We start from the raw sequence: 22,047 nt of genomic DNA, 5'->3' as shown, positions 1-22,047 counted from the left end.
ATAGTTCGTTTAAGAATAGTAAGTATCTGAAATACAATGAAACAATATACTTGTGAATCAAACTGTTAAGTGTATCTCTAACAAATGAGTATAGGTGGTTTCATTAATATCTGGGGGACAAGAGATTGAGATAATCTTTCATATGGCAGGTTAGTCTTAAACTCACTATATAGTCAAGGATGACCTTGAACTCCTGGGTCCGCCTACCTCCACCTTCCCAAGTGCTGGATTACAGACATGTGCCATACCACAACCAGCTGGTCATCAGTATTTTTAATGCTACTGAAATAAGGGTATAGCCAGAAGTGTTTTCTCAGGTACAAACTGTTTATGAACTAAACTTTCTAGGCAAAGGACACTAGAAATGCTACCCGTAAGTGAGTGTGAAGACTACTTGTCTTGAATGAACTCACAGACGTTATTTCTAAAGAGCTATGAACTGAAAACACTTCTAATCATTTCTCTAAGTCTTAAAAATGTAAAACACAAATAGTCAAAACACTAAGAATGTAACATTTATATGATTCCTGATTGTGTCATGGCTCTTCTTGCTATAAGCAATCTATTGTATAAAGGTGTAATAATATAAATGCATATGAAAAAAATTTTAATGGAAAAATGTAGAACAGATTTTCTAGTTAGAAAATTAAAAAACTTTGTGAAGCTATATATATTTGCCATGTACAACATGCTTTAAAGTACAGTGAAATGATAAAATTTACCCAATTAACATAGACACCACTCCACACTGCTACCTTTGTGTGTATAGTGCGGACACTGCACCCTCACTCTGCATCTTCCAAGATGATGCTATTAACTGTAGTTGCCGTTTATAAACTAGATCCATGGCCTTTAGTCCTCACTCAGCCCACCTAACTCCACGTCACAGTAACTACCACAGTCACTGAAATTCCACATGGGTTTAAGTATGATTACTGTCATTTGTGCCAGGACTGTGAAACTCTGCACGATGCCCTCCACCTTCATCCATTACAACAGATGTGATTCCCCCTTTGAATGGCTCTATGACAGTCTGTTGTGCACATGTACTATAGTTGTAATGATTTTAAAGCCAGACACTAGCCAAGTATGTACAGAAGTATCCAAGAATCCCTCTAACTTACACAGCTATTCTAAATCAACACTCATGTGTTTATGAAGGCAAATGGAGCTAGTAGTTATTTTTATAACAACAACAACAAAAAAATCACAAACTTTACCAAAAATTTCTAATGACACAGTACTTGCTGGAAAAATAGTTGTTGGCAACACAGAGGAGATCAGAGGAAGGACTGCTGTTTCAACTCTCCAAGGTACACAGCCAACTCTGAAAATGTAAGCAAAGACTTTAGTTATGTAGTCTAAAAATTGAGCTAGGTATTAAAAACTACTACATTCTCCAAATTAGATTAGCAATATTAAAATACAGTACTTATGCTTTTCTTGCCAAATAACTAAACATCTAAGCTCAAGGTTATTCATTGCCCAAATATGGCAAACAAAAAAACTTTAAAGGCATATTTTTGTGCTAATATAACAGCAAGCAAGATGAAAGTAATTCAGAGTACAAACATTTCTCTTTTAAATAACGGAATCATTTTATTACAGATTTTGTTGGGGGGTGGTGCAGAGTGATGGCTTATGGTTAAGAGTGCTAGCTGGTGTTCCCAAGGGCTCTAGCTCAGCTCCCAGCATTCGTGCTATGTGGCTCATAGCTGCCTACAACTCCACCTCCTCAGGCCCCAAACACACCCACACAAATGTGCACATACTCACATGGACATATATACTTAGACAGAACAATACATCTTCAAAAAACAAAATGATTTAGTCTTTTAAAAAAAGATGTTGGCCAGGCAGTGGTGGCACACACCTTTAATCCCAGCTCTTTGGAGGCAAAGGCAGGTGGATCTCTGCAAATTCAAAGCCAACGTGGTCTACAGCCAGAGCTACACAGAGAAGCCCCGGATTAAAAAAAAAGGGGAGGTGGGCACTAAACATTTTGCCCTCTTCTGCTACTATAAATACTACCCACTCTGAAGCAAAGGTGATATAAAATATAAGTTCCTTTAGTTATATAATGTGATGACTTTTAACCAAGATGTGTGTGTGTGTGTGTGTGTATAGAGAGAACATTACATGTGTGTATGTGAGAGAGAGAGAGAGAGAGAGAGAGAGAGAGAGAGAGAGAGAGAGAGAGAGAGAGTAGATAGAGAGAGCATTCCCCCATCTTTTCAATAAGCCTCCTCTCGCTCTCTTGGCCCCTTCTCCCTCCCTCCATCAACTACTGAAGGAATCTTCTTTATACTACATTTACACTTTAAAGTCCTTACACTGAGAGTGAGGTCAGGAGTAGTATGGCCCAGATAAAGTCCCTAGATTTTCTGCATTCAAACAAAATCCCCTTTCTCAAGCATTTTCTAAATAAATTTAAATCTCCTAACAAAGACCACACCAGTCAGTATCAGGTGAGATTCTACAGGACAACACTTGAAAAGAATATACAACTTGTATAAGCACAAAAACAAGAAACTGTCAAAAAAAAAGTTCAAACTCTAAGTATCTGGACGTCAAAAATGCTACTTCTATTTATGTTCCACCATTTGTAGAGTATGGAAGCACTGCACACAGAACTCACCACAGAGAGAAAAGCTCCTTACAGAGAATGAAGCCCTGACCAGATGAGGCAGGAGCTCTGGTCAGTAGTCTGTACTTGGCACTGCACCCACTTTGGGACTCTCAGGGAGACCAGATCATCTCAAGTCCTGAAGGCCAGGGCAGAGCAGGCATTTGACCAAATCTTTACTTAGAAGAATGTATATGAAAGCACGAATACAGAAACAGTGCTTCTGCAGACAGCCCACAGGTAATCTTCCTTCAGCTTTGCAACACCAAAGTTTAATTTATACAGAATCTCTTTAAGTATAGGTGAAACCTATACTTAAGAATTAATAGTTTTATACTTGTATTAGCATATAAATTTTAGTGAACAATTTTACCTTCCAATTCCAGGTAATGTATTAGGAAACCATGACAACTCCAGTTCCTGTCGTTTCTGCCTGATCAATGCACTGATTTCACTGACTTCTATCGATTCTGTACTAAAAAATAAATAAATAAATAAACTTTCATTAAAATTTCAAAAATTAACAAGACAGAGTTATGACAAGAATAGCAATAGTTTCCACACCCAGTATCATAACACTTTCAAAATAAGCATATCCCTACAGTAAGTAGAATTTTTACACTACAAGATTGTTTTTGAATGCATATGACAAAGAATACTTGGAATTCTGCATTTAGTGGCAGGTGCTGTTTGCCTTGTAACAGTCTTACTAGATGCAAAGTCTAGGTTGGTCTCACACTTTAACTGCGTAGCCCAAACTGAGCTGCTGCCCTGTTAGTTACAGCAGTGCTCCATCATCTGCTAATTCTGACTAGGGCTGACAAGGATGCCAGGGCAAAGTGGTCATGTGACTGAAGAGTTATTGAGACAGCTGTCTATTCAGACACTAACGGCCAACTATGAGAGAAATTCTTACTCCGACATTCATGTCAGACATTAAAAATGGGTGTGGTTATCTTAACCAAAAATAGATTTAGCTCAGCTTTTCACCAAGGGATTCAGATATAGTTATTTCTTAAGTATTCTGCCAAGCCCTAAAATATCAAAATTCTGTTCTACTTTGTTGGTTCAATTAAATCCGTGTAATTTTTAAATCTCAATATTTAAATCACACAAATAGATACCCAACATCTACCTGTTAATCACTACATAGCCAAAGATGACACAATCAGCTCTAACACAGGTCTGGTTTTTGTTTGTTTTTGGTTTTTTGAGACAGGGTTTCTCTGTGTATCCTTGATTGTCCTGGACTGGCTTTGTAGACCAGGCTAGCCTGGAACTCACAGCAATCCACCTGCCTCTGCCTCCCAAGTGCTGGGATTAAAGGTTTGTGCCACAACCACCTGGCAAAACAGGTCTATTTTAATATTCATTTCACAGATACCTTCCCTCCCCCAGTATATGGTCAAAATTATACTCAATAATTTACTACTAACATAGGCAAGCATTGTAGAATACAGAATAATTAAAAAAAAAAATAAGGTTTGTAGAGGAATGCTGAGTGGATGTATCAACCAACAATAAAGTGCTATTTAGCCAATCAGCTGGGCAGGAGGAGAGGAAGTGGAAGGCGGGGCTTCCTGGAGGGGAGCTAGGAGAGGAGTCAGCTGGGAGGAGAGATGGTTGACTGGGGAGGAAGAGGAAGGGAAGGATGACCTGTGGAGCATCATAGTAGCAAATGCTTGGGGTATATGTACTATATATCAGTTTAGAGTAGTTTGTTTACCATAGTTTAGGGGAAGATTTGTATTAGTCTAGATTCTGCCCAGCACTGTGCTAGCAGCTTTAAAGTACAAGTCACACTCCGTGTCTTTATTTAGCATCTTAGGCTGAACCGATACGTTTTTTACTGTAACAAAGGTTCCTTTTTGATGGAACTAGTTTGTTTTCCTAAAGGAACAATAGCAAAATGAGGACCATCACTTTTACTCAGCCCAGTTTAAATGTCTACCAAAGTTAATTACAGGTAAAATAATGTGCCGGCGGCGCATGCCTTTCATCCCAGCACTCGGGAGGCAGAGGCAGGTGGATGGATCTCTGTGAGTACAAGGCCACCCTGGTCTACAGAGTGAGTTGCAGGACAGCCAAGGCTGCACGGAGAAACCCTATCTCAAAAAGCAAAAACAGCACAACACATGACAGGTAAAGACTGTAAGCTGAGGACAGAAAGCACTAACCAAGAAGCTCTATGGGTTCGAGGTTCCCCACTGTGGCTGCAACATGAAAACATACTGGACATGTCATTTCTGACACAAGGATCTGTACACTGACTTGATCTTTGAACCTAGAAATATAAAAAGTTGTTATGAAACCAGAATTCTTAAAAGTATTTGTATTCAACTTAAGCACCAAATCACTAAGTAACTATAAATATTATAAGAAGAGGGTATTTCTTTACTTCAACAAACCTTATTTATCTTTACTGTAGCATTTTCCTTTCCACCCATTTTATTGTTTGAAAAGTTTCCTATAAAACAAACAAGACAGAACCTGGTTACTTGCCTCAAATTTCATTTCAGAAGTCTGTATACCTTTACATTGATAAAGAAAGTCAAAGTGTCAAGAAGTGTTGCACCTCTAATATATTTGCATTAAAAAACTTCCCAAATATAAATTGCATCTTATCTTTTTAGACCACAGACAAAAGGAAAGAACATAAGGTTACAATAAATCTAACTGTTACACTCACAGCACTTTGAGTATTGTGATTCTAATCAACACTTTCTATCACCTTAACCAAATGTTTAAGTTGTAAAAAAATGTTACAAGTCTTTAAACTTAAAGTGCAAATTAATGTATCTAGGATTTTTTTGTTTTTGTTTTTGTTTTTTTAACTAGCTATTACTTAAGATAGTTAGCTACAAGCTGCCCAAGAGAAAGCGGGGCCTCCTGCAGAGCCACATCACCACCTTCAGCCACTAACTCTTCAGAGGCAAGTGCCCTGTTCTTCCTCAAACCTTAGTGAACATGACTGGCAGTGCTATTGTCATATTTGCCTCATCTGGAAGTTACTCTGTGTAATTTCAAACTAGGTAATGTAAAGCTTATACTTTTTGTTTAAAGAATTGTTTTGTCATTTTTAAATGTGTAAAATATTTAAATACATGGGTAGGATGCCTGTATATAGGTGTGCATATGTGAGGGCTGGTGCCCAGAGTCCAGGGGCATCGGAATTCCCATAGCTAGAGTTAAGGAGCTGTGAGTTGAATGCTGGGAACCAAACCTGAGTCCTCTGCAAGAACAGTACATGATCATAATCACTAAGCCATCTCTCTAGATCTTTATAAAACATATATTGCCCTAGAAAGAAACTTCTATTAACATCTTGTATGTGCGTGCATGCGTGCATGTGTGCGTGCATGTCCATAGTGATGCAGAGACTATGGAAGACATCAGGTATCTTCCTCTACCCTTCTCTTATCCCCTTTAATCAGGATCTCCCACTAAAGTGAAGCTTACCATTTCAGCTACGCTGTAGGGCCAGTAACTTCCCAGGACCTGTCAATATCCACTCCACAAAGGCAGGAGTGCAAGCTGCACTGCCAGAATCTTACATGGGTGCTGGGACTCAAACTCAGGTTTTTAGACTTGCACAACAAGTACTCTGACTCACTGGGCTATTTTCCCAGGCCATGCGACAGACAAATTAATCAATATATTTATGGTTCATCATAAACTGTTGCTGTAGATGTTCTAGAAAACATGCACAATCACCCAAAACTCAAGATTCTGGGGAACCAAGGCCTGACTGAACTTCAATGGCACCAAAGAAGACATAAATACACATGAAGTAAAACTAAAAATTATTAAAAAGCCCTAAATTGTAATTTCCTAAAAATAATTTCATGTGACCAGCAATCTAATATAAAAATTCTAAGAAGACAGTACTACCTACTTATCAAAAGCATCAAATCCTGTGTTTTCTGCAATGTTTATTTCACTATTTTCTTTTGCTTTGAGAAAATATCTCATTCTATATCCCAGGCTGATCCTGAACATAAAATATAGCCCCAATAGTCTAGAATGTATAGCAGGAGCCCTGCTTTGGTCTCCTAAATCCTTGGATTATAGCTAAAAATCACCTCAGGTTTATCTTCCTATTTCTAAAAAACATCTATATCGTGACTTCTGATGTTTCTATTTTTTTTTCCTGGTTCTTAAAAAATATATTTTTATTTTATGTGCACTGGTGTTTTGCCTGCATGTATGTCTGTGTGAGGGTGTCAGCTTACAGACAGTTGTGAGCTGCCATGTGGGTGCTGGGAATTAAACCCAGGTCCTTTGGAAGAATAGTCAGTGCTCTTAACTGCTGAGCCTCTCTCCAGCCCCTTGTTTCTATTTTTTAATCACGTAAATCATACATTTTTATTCCTCATGCTCCTTCCCACCGTTTTCCTTTGCTACTTTATCCCACCTGGTACAGCAACACTTGACTCTGCAGGACAAACTAACAATTATAGCCACACCAGGAGCTGGCTTAGAACTTGTAACATCAATTCTTTGCTCTTCTTAAGAATGATACTCTGCTTTCTCCTAATGAAGAACACACATTCTCAAAAAACAAAAAGCAAACAAAACAAAAACTGAGAACGGATGTGTAGAAATTAATATATAAGACCTAATGTATTTGATATGTCTTTATTTTTATTCCTGCCCTTGACTAAATATAGTATAATTTCCGAGATTACTAATTATTTTCCTCATAAATTTTCAGGCATAACTACTCCACCACTCTATTATTGATAATCTTACCCCTAACCTTGTTAAATTTTTATTGTTATGATTACTATTGTTGTTGTTTTGTTTTGTTTTGTTTTTTCAAGACAGGGCTTCTCTGTAGTCCTGGCTGTCTTAGTACTCACTTCATAGACCAGGCTAAACTCAAACTCAAGAGATCTGTCTGCCTCTGCCTCCTAAGTGCTGGCATTACAGGCATGAACCGCCACACCCAGCCACTCCTAACGTTTTATATATGACCTACTTTGCCTTTTTCTCCTCACTCAGATTTTATAAGACACTTGGTGGATGCCCTCATTCTAGGGCATGTATGTTTATGTGTGTTCATGCACATGTGTAGAAAATTTCCTTTTGACTAACTTAAAAATAAATTTCTGCCTTTTACTTTTCTAGAGTTACTCTCTGGAGTTTTATTGTCTAGCATTTAACTCCTATATAAATATCATTTTTGACTGTTGGTTCTATACTTTGTGAGATATTTAATATATCTTCTATTGGAAATTTAAATTTCTATAACATTTTAAATTTCTAACATACAAAAGACTGTTAAAGAACTCTTTCCCTAGGATTTGGGATTTAAGTCAGTAGTAGCTTATGTACCTAGCAGGTACAAAGCCCTGGCTTTGGTCTCCACCTTTTTTCTTGTAAGATTGGTGGCTTCATCTCTCAGGATATTAATTTCTAAAGTTGTTCCAACTCCCAACATTGAGTCTCTCCAATCACGTCTGTTCTGATCTGTGTACTGTTATTTCCCTCAAACATCTGGAAATCCTGTGGGACACTAAAACTTAGATGGACAATAGTGGTTGGGGCACAGGGGACTGGGGTCTAATGTGCTTCCCCCAAGGAAGAAGAGAGGTGGTGAACTCCCTGGTAGATTCCTAAATATCACCAACACTAAACAGTGTGTCAGCAGGTGCTTTCTATCTCTTATTTTAGGTTATATAACAAAAGTATCAATAATTTAAAAAATGATCACAGGTAGAAGACCAGATATCTCACCATTTGATTTAATTTTCCTCTTTGCCACTGTTTCCTCTGTACTCTTTTGACTAGAATTTTCCCTAATTTAATCTCCATTCCAGAGAAATGATGCAGTCTAAAATGGCTAATCCCTTTCCTCTCCTCTGTTCAGATAAGAATCTCCATGATGAGCTGTACCTTTAGAAACTGTTAAACAAGCAAAGCATCGATGTACACACCTGATACCAACACCTGGGAAGCAGAGGCAACTAAGTCTGTAAGTTCCAAACCAGAGAGTTCTACAAAGTGAGCTCAGGACAGCTAGGACTATCTAGTGAGACCGTCTTAAACATAAAAACTGTTTCTTATGCCTGAGGTAGGGGGTGGGGGAGAATGGCGCATGCCAAGCAGAGGCAGGCAGATCTTTGAGTTTAAGGCCAGCCTAGTCTACAGAATGAGTTTTAGGATAGCTAGGGCTGCACAGAAAAAACCAAAAACCAAAACAAACAAAAATCCTGTTTCTTGTTACTATACCTCATCTGTCTTTATATGTAACAAAAGCCTTCACACCTGTAAACTGACTCTCAATTGTTAACTCCACTCTCCCTATGAAAGGCTGAGGTTTCTACTAAGACCGTTGGCCATCCATCCTCTTAGGAAGTCACTTCAAGCTTCTATTTCAAGGTCACCTCTTCTGTGCTCCCTCCTTTCTCTAGTTATCAGTGTAGCACACACAGGTGTCCAACCTGCTATGGTACGCTGGGAGCATGGTTTTTCTGTATTCAATACCTCCCAACACACTTCAGTAAACACTAATCTCAAAGACATTTTACGGAAGCATCCTTCGGTGGACAAGGGATATAGCTCCATGGTACAGTTCTTGCCTAGACTATGGAATTTTTCTGGGTTCAATCCCAAGGACTTTGGGGAGACTACATAAAAACATCCTTTGGTACAATATAATCTAAGATAATAAAGACTCTGAGCTCAATGCTAAGCAGGCACTCCAAGTCTGACCGATTCCCAACAATGAATTCATAATTAACAGACAGCATGTGCTTAAGAAATGCCTGATAGAGCTGGGGCAGTGGCTCAGGCGGTAAGGTATATGCTTGCGAGCATGGGGACCTGCAGCTGGATCTCTAGAGCCCACACAGAAAGTGACCATGGGCGTGGATGCCTGTAATACCAGAGCAGAGGATCCCAAAGGACTAAGGACTAGCCAGTCTAACTGAACTGATGGTCAAGCTGCAGGTTTACTGAGACCCTGTCTCAAAAACTATGGTTTTAATAGTGATTGAAGAAGACACCCAACGCCAACCTTTAGCCTCCAAATGCAAGGACACATACATATGCACATACACACACACACACACGCGCGCGCGGCGCACACGCACGCACGCACGCACGCACGCACACATTAGTACAAAACCCCAACATTATTAGCATGACCCTCTCTGCATCAGAAACAAAAATAATCAAGCAACTATCATTTAAGTATAAAGTTCTTATTACTCACTGTATTACTAAGTTAACAGCTTGGGAAGTTTTGTTTTGTTTTGCCCTTTTATTTAAAAAGGTAATCCCAGCACTTGGGAGGCAGAGGCAGGCAGAACTGAGTTCAAGGCCAGCCTGGTCTACAAAGCGAGTGCTGGACAGCCAAGGCTACACAGAGAAACACTGTCTCAAAAAACTAAAAAATAAAAAATAAAAAGGTACTCTGACACACATTGCCCCCCCTCTCACACGCACACACACCTGTACATGCACATACACAATCACATCTGTAAATGCCATATACATACACCAAAAAGCAAGCAAACAAAACAATAACAAACAAAAAGCAAAAAAACCAAAACAAAACCCAAAAAACAAAAACAAAAAAACAGGAAAAGGGAGAAGCCTGAGAGACTTTTCTTGTAGAGTGAAAATAATGAACACAAACTAAAGTTCACCTCAAGGGACAAAATACAGATGAACATCCCTGAGGTGATACTCAGCTGACCCAGGCAAATACTCCAAACTCCATGTATCTGAGACCCACAAGCAATTTACCACCTCCCTAGATATGTGCCTTAGACTACGATGCAGGCTACTGAGCCCCAGATGATCAGGAAATGCTCTTTCTCTCAACATGTGCTTCCTTTCTTTCCTGCTCCCTCCAAGCTAAACAAAAAGAATGGAACCAATAGGGAACAGTATAAGCGCCGTCCATGATAGCAAAATAATGTAGAGCATACATTATTTTGTATATTTGGTATATTCTGGAACAATCTAAGAAGTTCCATTATCAACTATTTTCAAACTCAAAATATTACTAAGACATTTGGCACAAACACCAAGTTACAACACAAACAAAACAACAACAGCAAAAGCAGAGTTGCTTACTATACAACACCGTCAAGTCCTGAAGTCTTTCACATAATACATCTTCTCTTGTGGCATCTCTTTTTCTGTGGGTACAAATGGAAGGGTTTGGTTTTTTGTTTTTTTTTTAAATAAATCCCCAATTCTTTTTTTTTTTTTTTTGAAAATTTACTTATTACATATACAGTGCTTTGACTGCTTGTATGCTTGCAAGCCAGAAGAGGGTACTAGAACTCATTATAGATGGGTGTGAGCCACCAAATGGTTGCCGGGAATTGAACTGAGGACCTTTGGAAGAGCAGACATCTGAGCCATCTCTCCAGCTTGGTTTTTGGTTTTTTGAGGGAGGGTTTCTCTGTGCAGCTCAGGCTGCCTTGAACTCACAGTGATCTGCATGCCTCCCAAGTGCTGGGATTAAAGGCATGCACCACCACGCCTGGCTCCAAATGAAAGTTTAAAAGGATTAAAAGACTAAAATTTTGCTCACTTTTAATTCACTGCACATCACAATGAAATGTACTATGTACAAATTGTATTAATAATGCTGACAGTCACTATGAAGTTAAATATTCTCATACACTCAGATCAATCACTAATAAGCTAAGCTATATTTTAATAATACAACGAGTTATATTATTATTAAAACAATCTTACTGATTTTCATGACTGGTTACTCAACCATGTAGAATAAGATTTTGGAAATATCTAGCAAATAGCATGCACAATTGCAACTTGGCATTCTCCCATCATCCTCCCATCTGATGATATTAACTGGAGCTTTACATAGGCCAAAAATACTGCTGCAATTCTTTACTTAGCAGGAGTGGAGACAGGTAACAGAATAAGGGTAAATCTCACCCCAATATACTATCCATCTATACATCTATTTGAAGCTGCCCAAATTATTTCTTACTCATTTACTCATACTGAATCCCACCTGTAAAATTAATCACTAACCTTTTGTCGTTTTTGGAACTTTCATGATAAGAGAGTTGTTTCTTAAAAGACCTTTCATTTTCTTTGTCTTTTATTTGTCTCAACTGTCTTTTTACTTGAACCTATTTAAAAAAAAAAAAGCAAAATTACCTGTTAGAGAAGTATACCAACATTGCAAACAACTTTTCAATTTTCCCTTGTAATTACAAAATTAAAGAAATACAACTGTCACACTGAAAAGTGCAGTCATAGCCTGACACTATGGTGCACACCATTAATCCCAGCTCTAGAGACTAAAGAAGACAAAATGAAGAATTCATAACCAGCCTGGGCAGCAGCAACATAATTTTATAAATAAGGTTGAAAAACAGTGTGTCTTCCAGAGAATTGCTTTTGACTTTGATTATATTAGCACTTAAGTATTTGTTCTCTGGTATACGGTAATTTGCATAGGTGATAAGAATTTAAGCAATTACAACAAGCAGACCCTTTCACCTTGTGTTTATGTTTCTGTCCAAGTATGAGCATGCTTGTGGAGACCAGAAGAAAACCTCAGGTGTTTTCCTCAGGCACCACCACAATTTTGTTTGCAAGGTCAGCTTTAAGCTCATAGGCCTCGAGCTAGTCACTAAGTAAGCTACACTGCTGGCCAGCACGAGACAGGGCAGGGGTCACAGGTGCACACTGCCACTCCAATTATGTTTTACATTTAGGGATAAAATGCACGGACTCGTGCTTCTATGGCAAACACTTTGCTGACTGCTCCCCAGCCTTTATCATTTTTTATTTGCATTGCAATATTATGTACACTTTAAATCAAGACTCACAAATAAAAATACATCAAACAAGTTAAAACTGCCTACATTAAAAGCTAATGCTAAAATAGTTTTTCCTCCACCCTCCCCTCTAGTAGCCAAGCTACCATAGACGGCAGTGAGTTCCTCCCTTAATGTATCACATACATGCACATGTATGTGTTGTCTGTGGTTTTTCTTAAGCTAGTTGTCATTTACTTTCATGTATTTATTGTGTTACCGTATACCTTACTCACCACTGTCCTATACTATCTTTCTCTTCTCCTCATAAACTCAGGAATGTTTCTATTTATTTTCTTTTTTGTTTGGTTGTTTGATTGTTTGGTTTGGTTTTTCCAAGACAGGGCTTCTCTGTGTAACAGAGCCCTGGCTGTCCGGGCCTTACTCTGTATCCAGGCTGGCCTCAAACTCAGAGATCTGTTTGTCTCTGTTTCCCAAGAGTGCTGGGATTAAAGGTGTGTACCATCATGCCCAGCTATTTTCTTCTTTTGAGCAAGCCAAAAATCAACAATAAAAATATTAATCGGTTGTAAGAGCCAGAGAAATAGGATGTGTGCTGTGAGAGTAAGTCTCGCAGAAATGTCAGAGAAGCTACACCCATCAACATGGCTGCCTAAACAAGACCTGAACAATGAACATGCTAACGTGGAAATGGGAAATCTCACAGGCCTCACCCTAAATAAAGGACCACAGCCACCTAAGCAATTGTGTTCCCCAAGAAGCAGTGCCCCAACTGGTTATCCAACACTAAGGGGTGAGCCCTGAAATAATATACATACAACCAACATCATATGGACTAGGTAGACTGTGTGTGTGTGTGTGTGTGTGTGTGTGTGTAGCTATGTAACAACATTTTTTAAAATAATAGGCCAGAGGCTATAAACTTGAAAGCTAGCAAAGTGAGAGGAATATGTGGGAGAAGCTGGAGGAAGAAAAAGAGTAAAATTATCTAATTATATCTTAATCTGAAAAGCTTTAAAATAAATAAACAATAATTATAATCATGATTCATACTAAACAACACTAATGTCATTTAAGGACAAAAGATATAAATTATGCTAATTCCAAATTATGTTTTTATAATAACATCTTTTAGATATTTGGAACTTATGTGTTATGGAAGTTTATCTTTGAATCCAATACTCTAATTAAAACATTTTTAATGAAAAAAAATGTATTCAAAATGTAGTGAAATTTTAATCCAGCAACATGGCTACCGCTGGCTGAAATACAGAAAACCTTTAATCCCAGGAGACAGAGACAAGCAGATCATTGAATCTAAGGCCACCCTGGTATAGAGCAAGTTTCAAGTAAAGAAAAGCTTAAGTCCAGACAAGCAGTGGTCCACGCCTTTAATCCCAGCACTCAGGAGACAGAGACATGCAGATGCAGATGCTGAGTTCTAATCAGTTCTGTTCGGGCAGTTCAGTTGAGTCAGTGAGCTGAGAGGCAGTGCAGTTCATGGAATTCAGAGGTAGTCTTTACTGGAAGAGGATTTCAGAGAAAAGAGGAAGGGAGAGAACAAACTAGACACAGGAGAAGACAGAATGAGCCAGGGAATGAGAAGGAGCCAGAAGACTGTAATACATTGCTAAAGTTAGCTTGAGGCCAAGCAGAGTAATTCAGTGAGAGGTGGAGAGAGGAGCAAGATTGAATCAGTTTGGAGAGAAGTTTGAGCCAGAACAGCTGAGTTGGACCAGCCAGCCAGGGTTCAGAAAGAGGCAGCAAGGGTGAGCTTATTCAGCAGTAAGTCTCAGAGGCTGAAAACATTCTGGGCCTAGGTAAGATTGTACAGAAGCTAGAAGCTTCCAGGACTAGGCCTAGGTTAGCAGAGGGAGGCAGTAGGTTTCCAAGATGACAATTACTTCAGGCAAACAAATTACTTTTACCTGAAAAGCTATCCAACTAAAAGATGTCTTGAAATACAACAATCATAATGATGATATTTTGGAAATGTAAGTATTCTATAATTAAATATAAGACTTCTTTTAAAGCCTCTAATCGACTACATCTGTATACAATATCAGGTGACCACTGTGGTATGCCCACTCTAGAAGGCAAAGGAAGAAAGATTTACTATTTTATTAGTTAATGGCACTGAAAGCTGTGAACTTACCATACTAAAGAGAAATGATGACACAACGCATTAAAACTAAAGGTGAACAATTTTTAAAATGTATTAGCTAGCACTCTATCAAAGCAAAGCAACTCCAGTTAACATTAGGAAGTTCATACACTGAAAATGAAATCTAAGCCTTACCTCAGCACAACCTTCAAATGCACTGAGTTCAAACACCGCCTGAAAAGGTTTCCGGTCAATTGGACAAGAAGCCAATATCTGAGAAATGATTAAAAGATATGTATTTACAATTGTGTCTTTTCAAGACACAAGTCACAACTAAATTATACTAAATACAACTATAATTTTCCACTGTCACAGAAATATTATTTTTCTAATTTCAAAATGAAGGAGAGGAAATTCTCTCAGACTGAGCCATACCACAAAAGACCTTAAATTTCATTCATTCAAATGTTAACTAATACTGGCTGGGATACAGTGACATCCACTACTACAACCCCATTAAGATGTGATGCTCCAGTGAAAACTACTGATAACATCAAGGCTGAACTTCAAACCTAATGCTGTCGTGTAAAGCTGGCTGTAATGCGAACCTTGTGTAACTCTAAGCTATAGAAAAGAATGCCTTGAGCAAACCATTTACATATTTTAATAGTCTATGATTTAGCATTGTCAAATTAGTTACCTTAACTAAATATTTGTACTAGCAATGCTATGTTAAACTATGGAAGCATGATGCATTCGCCCAGGCTCCTTGTACCTGAATAAGCCCTCCAGAGGGACATCCTCACACACGCTCACAGCTACGACCCAGCACATGCTCTTCCTAATATTACAGCTCATTTGCTGAACTGCATCTCATTCTTTCTTCTAAATTAATGATCACACATTGGTTTACAGTAACTTAACAGCTGGTCTGTCACGTTGGCTTTAGTTTCATTTTCTTTAAGAAGGTGAGCATATTCTCTTAACATATTCAAAAGTTTATCTATCTATACTCCTTACCTAATTTATTAGGTTTCTCTCTTTTTCAAAAGAATTATAAGTATTCTTTGTTTTTAGGGAAATTTGGTTTTCAATTATTTTATAACTAGAAATCAACCTGATTTTGATGAATATATATATTCCTGTGCTTTCAAAAGTTTGTATGCATCAACTATAATTCTCTCTATTATTAAATGTATGTAGAAGGCTGTATTATATTATTAATTTAAGATGGACTATTTTGTACTAGTACAAGAGTAAAGACTACAATCAAATGATGACATTACTTTTTTGTTGTTGCTTTTTGAGACAGGGTTTCTCTGTGTAGCCTTGGCTGTCCTAGATTCACTTTGTAGACCAGGCTGGCTTTGAACTCACAGTGATCCACCTGCCTCTGCCTCCCGAGCGTTAGGATTAAAGGCGTGCGCCACCACGCCCTGCCATGACATTACTAATACATATAGTTTCACAAGTAAAAAAAAGAGTCCTGGCAACTTAATAGCAATTGTCCAAAAGATTAAAGGAGTTTGGGAATTTACACAACTAACATTATACTATTCCTTCAAGGAAAATGTAATTTTTGTCCATATTTACATGACTTACATGAGTCCATGCAGAACAAAGTATGTGTGGATCCTAACAACATTTCTACAAAACTCATGGAGTTATTAAAAAGCAACTAAGATATGAACTGAGTTATTTCCTATCTTGTGAGTAAAATATGAACTTTTTAAATTGTTAGTAAGTAAGCTCTGTTCTACTTTCACCACCCTGAAAAAAGAAACCGTGGCCTTGCTAAAATCAGTCCTGACAAGCTGACACCTTAAGCACATTGGTACTTCCAAATTATCAGGATTTAGGATGCTATTAATTTGTTACCAAAAATGTGTCTTAAAGGTAGCAACAATCTACTCTGTGTCTTACTAATAATGCACTGTAAATAGCCATTTTAATTTAATGAATTGGATGGGCTAACAATGCAAATGCTTGTCAGACAGCATGAACTATAAAATTTGTTGGAGGCTTTTTAAAAGATTTATGTATTTATTTAACATATATGAATGAGTGCTTTATCTGCATGTGCACCTGCAGGCCAGAAGAAGGCATCAGATCACATTTATGGATGGTTGTGAGCCACCGAACTAAACTCAGGACCTCTCGAAGAGCTGGTGGTGCTCTTAACCACTGAGGATCTCTCCAGCCCAGAAGTTATATTCTTACATTTATATTGAAATATCTAAAGTACAATCTGTCCAGTGCTTTCCATTTTTCCAAAGTTTTCTAATATTTTTATTAACATTTTTAAGATTAATTTTTAAAATTTTAAACAGTAAATAAAAATGTGTTTTTCAATGTTTGCTGAAAACTAAGATGCATAGAAGCTCTATATTTACTGTCTTTCATATCTTCTGCCTTTGGGCTTCAAGTACCTAACTTGTGAAAAGAATAATAATTAACTGTTAATAATTCTTACAGAAGTATATTGTAATGGAAGTTCTGGCTTCTTTGTGAACTCAGTTATGTTATATAAATATGTTTTTGTTTTAATCCCAAGTGTGGGGTTTTAGTTTGGGCTTTAGTTTGTCCACAGCTGATATCTGTCTCCTGCAGAGTGCCGACTTTGCCAGCTAGTAACGCCCTGCCTCATGCAGCACGGTGTCTAGGACTCTGAGAAAGTGGTATGTGGTGGTGGCGTGAGCCGTGTGGCAATTTGGAGAGATCAGAGGTCATTATGGCAGATGGAGGGAAATGTCTCAACACAGCAGCTCAGAGGAGACTGCTTGCTGTATTTGCTGTTGATGGTGAACTATATCGGCAAAAACAAAGACAAAACAAAACAAACAAAAATAATGACCCTAAACAGCCAGGAGAAGTTAAGGGGCCTGTGCCCCCTAACACTCTTTTTTAAGATTTATTTATTATTACATATTCAGTGTTCTGCCTGCATGTACACCTGCAGGCCAAAAGAGAGCATCAGATCACATTATAGATGGTTGTGAGCCACCATATGGTTGCTGGGAATTGAACTCAGGACCTCTGGATGAAGAGTCAGTGTCCTTAACCTCTGAGCCATCTCTACAGTCCCTAACATTCTCTCTTAATCCCAGGGTTAAGGGGCTAGTGGAAGTGAGGTAGAAGTGTCAATACCCCAAATAGAATAAGAGTTTTAAAAACAAACATCAACTGTATGTGGTATATACTAGGTTCCTACATAAGATCTAGTTTAACTACACTAACAAAAACTTACAGCAACAATTTGTAATGTGATTATTTATTTTATTGGTCTTATTTCTACTAAATTTATGGCCTAAAGATTTGTATATCATGTCAGCCAGTAGCTGAAATTATAGTCTCATTGTTTTCCTTATTAAATTTCCTCTTGACATCAGCTAACCACTACTCCTTTCCTTTGCAGTTTTTTAAATTAATTTATTTTTATTTTCTGTACATGGTGTTTTGCCTACACACACGTCTGTGGAGGGTGTCAGGTCTCCTGGAACTAGAATTACAGTTATCAGCTGCCGTGTGGGTGCTGGGAATTGAACCTGGGTCCTCCAGAAGAGCAGCCAGGGGAATTGAACCTGGGTCCTCCAGAAGAGCAGCCAGGGGAATTGAACCTGGGTCCTTCAGAAGAGCAGCCAGTCCTTTGAGCTACTGTGCCATCTCTCCAGCCTCCTGTGCAACTTTTAAAGCATCAAGATTTTACCCTGATCCATCCTGCTTTGACCTGTTCCACATATGTGAGTTCTTCATTCTCTATTCCACTAAGACCAACTGCTCTGAATCTGACTAAACTCATCTGAATAAAGATCTCCACTACCACAAAACACACAAACAAAGGAACACAGGAGAAAAGTAGCAGTAATGAGAAACTCCACCTTGTATTATAATCTGGACACACTTAACTCTCCTAAAGATAATTTAATTAACATTAGAAAATAAGCTAATTCGCTTTGCCCCCATCTTAGAAAATAGGGAAGAAAAATACCTTAAAATTGTACTATTTTCTCCAGGTATGAAAAGTTTAAGTAAAGAAGTAAGCCTAGGAAGGTAGACAAAATGCCAGGGCTACGAAACAATGCTGCCCATATGTAATCTTAAAAATATGTATGTTATAGAAAAGTATTTCAGAGAGGAACCAGAAATCTAGTACTTACTCTCTATTTTCACAGAACACATAAATAAAGCAATTAGTCAATAGAAAAAAATTCAAAACAGGTTTTTGAAATTAAGAAATGTAGGGCTGAAGAGATGGCTCAGAGGTTAAGAGCACCAGCTGCTCTTCCAGAGGACCTGAGTTCAATTCCCAGCAACCACATGATGGCTCACCCATCTATAATGAGATCTGGTGCCCTCTTCTGGCCTGCAAGCATACATGCAGGCAGAACACTGTATACATAATAAATCTTTTTTTAAAAAAAGGAATTAAGAAATGTAATTTTCTTTAATGTACCCTTTACTCATCAAAACTTATTAATGTGTACAAGTCCTCAATCCAAACATCCAAAACATTTTTGTTTTTAAATGGCTTAGACTGGCTATTTTAAGGCATTTTTCAAGGGATTGTCATTCCTACATTTAGCAGATAATGAGAAAATCTGAAGACACTTTGGTCTTCAAAGCATAGTATTCAATGTAAAATTTGTCTGGCTAGAAATACTGAATTTTTAAGCTGCTAAGTTTTAAAAGCTCCTATTTAAGGCTATTGTAGATAAAAATTAGTATTTTAAACGAGTTTAACTTTAAAGACTATCAAACATTTTATATCCAAAATTTTTAATGTTCACCATTCTGATTACTTATCATACAAGAGATATATCATCATTTACCTGTTTAATATGTGACTTTAAATGATTTTTAAAATACTGAATTAGTTCCATAATCAAAGTATCTAAGAATACCATTCAAGTTTATGATACAACTACAAAGTTAATAGAAACTTTCTTTCTGTTTTACAGTGTAATGTATATTAAAAGCAGAGCACATATCTTACAGTAAATGCTCTGTAGTACTATTATATAAAGAGGCAATTTTGATAGAAAAAATAATCTTTCCTAATGATTTCAGTAAAACATACCCTAGTATTCTGAAGCGTTGTAAATTCTCAGCTCAGACAAACTCATATTTAAATGTAAACACAGGAAACTTTCCTTATTTGGGAATTCAGCATTCTTGGTTTCTAATATTTCTTGCTTCCTGATGCTGCTCTATCCTCAATCACATAGGCTGCCTATAGATAGCCCCTCCTAGAGAGAGAGAAGCAAGTGTTAAAGGAAGTGCTTAAAGACTGAGTCTCAACACCTATGCTTACAGGTAGGTTTTCCTGTTCATGGGTATCTACAACACCTATCTCTGCCACTACGAAATAAAGCATATTACGTACAAAATTACAGTTCAAAATCAAAGATGATGTCAGGATATATACCATTAGAGGTTGGTGCTTACTTTAAACTGTTGACTGTAAGCATAAGGTTACTATGTAATTCAAATGTTGATTTCTGTACCCTCCCCCCCCCACACATCTGGTTGCAATTTTTCTTCTGAGATCCTCTTGTCTCAATATTGTACCAACACTGCCCCCCAACTGACCCCTGATATGCCAATAAAGAAGCTTACAGCCAATCACTGAGCAGGGTAGAGAATAGAGCTGGACTTCCTGCGAGCCAGGGGAGGAAGAGTAGGGGATTCAGCCATGGGGGAGGATCAGGAAACATCAGGAGAGACAGAGAGAGAGTGCTCAAACAGGGAAAGCTACAAAGTGCAGGTATCTCTGAGCTGTAAGCTAGGAGGAAGCCAAATTAGCTTAGAGGGTTAAGAATAAAGTAACAACTGCTCAGCTCTTGTGCTGTGAAGCTTGTTATTAAATATAAAAGACTCAATGACTGATATGATAGCCAGGTTAAGAAAGAAACTGAGAGACAGTTTTATAAAAATAACTTTAACAGTTGGCCATGATCTCTGCCTCAGTGATAGCTCCAACGCAGCTGGCTATGGCCTCCAAAGTGCTCACTTGCAGTCAAGCTACGTGTTTCCTATCCCATCTACTCATTCATCCAAAATAGCTTCTGTCTATGCACATTTGGTTCTTTACAGCAGCTTTCAGAAGCATATCCACAAAATTAACACTAAATGCACTCAGTATGCCCACACAAATGCAATTTTTTTTCACATTTTCCAAGATACACTGTAACACTAGGGTAGAATTATACTTTCCCTTGGTGTCTTTTGACATCTAATAATTAAGGCTCTTTTCTTAGCATATGAACAAAAATTTCAGAAAATTGCCTGTATAAATAATTTTAAATATTCTGACATTTACAACTAGCCTATGTAGAAATACAATCTAAATATTAATTTATGTAACTGATGAAAAGAATATTAGACCATTCTCACAAATATTCTTACAACCTTTAGGTAACAAGTGTCGATGCTCTAAGATCTTGACCTTTGCTGTTTTAACTGTCTAAAAACACACTTACACCTCTTTGTACTCAACACTGCCCTTCAGGTGTTCTGGGTCACCTGTGAGCATCTTCATTTCTGTTCTCAGGAGACTGCCCCTACCAACCGTCCAGTCTGACTTCACTCACCTTTCACTCTCAGACTGAAGCTGCCAGTATTCCACAGACATAGAGGACTGAGTTAAGTAAGTTCAACTATTCCCTTATGTAAAGAAACTAATTACATTTTTTTAAAAACACTACTTAAAAGGAGTATGTAAGATATAACAGAAAGAACCTGAGTAGTATCAAGACTATACTAGATACAAACCCCATAACTATCTCATGTCCTTGTAATGTAGCACATCTAGCTGAGTGCACAGCGTGTTTAGCGTGCTCAATACAAGGTCTTGGTTCAAACACCAGCACCACAGCCAGTAAGAACTATTTAATCTTTTAAACACGCAATGCGTCTAAGCTGTCAAACCATAGCTCTCCAAACACCAAAACCTTAACTACCTTCTGGTGACTGTGCTAAACCTATCTTCTTACTCAGAACACAGGTGGAGAGTCTTCTCTGTATAGGATCACAAACATGACCAGCTGTCACTGCTTCTACTGATGCCTCAGACTTTTCTAGCCTTCACCTTTGTATTTTAAATGTGCAATCTCAGGTATGGTTAAAATTCTGTATCCAAAGCTTTACATAAAAAAAAAATTCATTCACGTGTGTATGCGTTTGTGTGTATCTGAGAGTATATCTGTGCACCATGTACGTGCAGGAGCCCAGAGAAGACATAAAATGGTGTCAGATGCCCTGGAGCTGGAATCACAGTCACCATGTGAATGCTGGCACCTGACACAGGTCCTCTGCAACAAGAACCAGAGTTCACAACCCCTGAGCCATCTGTCACGCTCAGAGATGCAGAGTACGGGAGATTTTAAAAATCCCTTAGCTAGAGTGGTAAACTTCAGTACACTGCCTCTGGCATACTTATCAGTATAAAGGCCTTCTCTCAATTTCAAGATTCTTAGCTCCAATAGTGATGGTTAATAAAAATGTCAACAAGGGTATTCTTGCCAATTACATTTTTGTTA

At 37.9% G+C, this 22,047-nt stretch overlaps 1 protein-coding gene across 4 annotated transcripts in view; it reads right to left on the bottom strand.

Annotated features, from left to right (window-relative positions):
• The window catches only part of SCAF11 (SR-related CTD associated factor 11), a 49,068-nt gene that overhangs the window by 6,273 nt on the left and 20,748 nt on the right, over window positions 1–22,047 (bottom strand). For 2 of the 4 annotated variants that reach the window (XM_084748941.1, XM_084748938.1), the window contains exons 4-10: window positions 14,705–14,782; window positions 11,651–11,751; window positions 10,715–10,779; window positions 5,035–5,093; window positions 4,804–4,910; window positions 3,000–3,101; window positions 1,221–1,327 (exon numbers count right to left, since the gene is read on the bottom strand). In XM_084748941.1, the coding sequence (XP_084605067.1) occupies window positions 1,221–1,327; window positions 3,000–3,101; window positions 4,804–4,910; window positions 5,035–5,093; window positions 10,715–10,779; window positions 11,651–11,751; window positions 14,705–14,782 (619 nt within the window). Of the gene's footprint in view, window positions 1–1,220; window positions 1,328–2,999; window positions 3,102–4,803; window positions 4,911–5,034; window positions 5,094–10,714; window positions 10,780–11,650; window positions 11,752–14,704; window positions 14,783–19,586; window positions 19,728–22,047 lie in introns of those variants that run through there. The other 2 variants (XM_084748940.1, XM_084748939.1) reach the window with 2 other exon arrangements.

The sequence above is a fragment of the Acomys minous genome (assembly GCF_964271855.1).
Source record: "Acomys minous genome assembly, chromosome: 12".
Classification (NCBI taxonomy): Eukaryota; Metazoa; Chordata; class Mammalia; order Rodentia; family Muridae; genus Acomys; species Acomys minous.
Note: the sequence above shows the minus strand (reverse complement) of the source record. Positions and strands in the feature narration are given on the sequence as shown.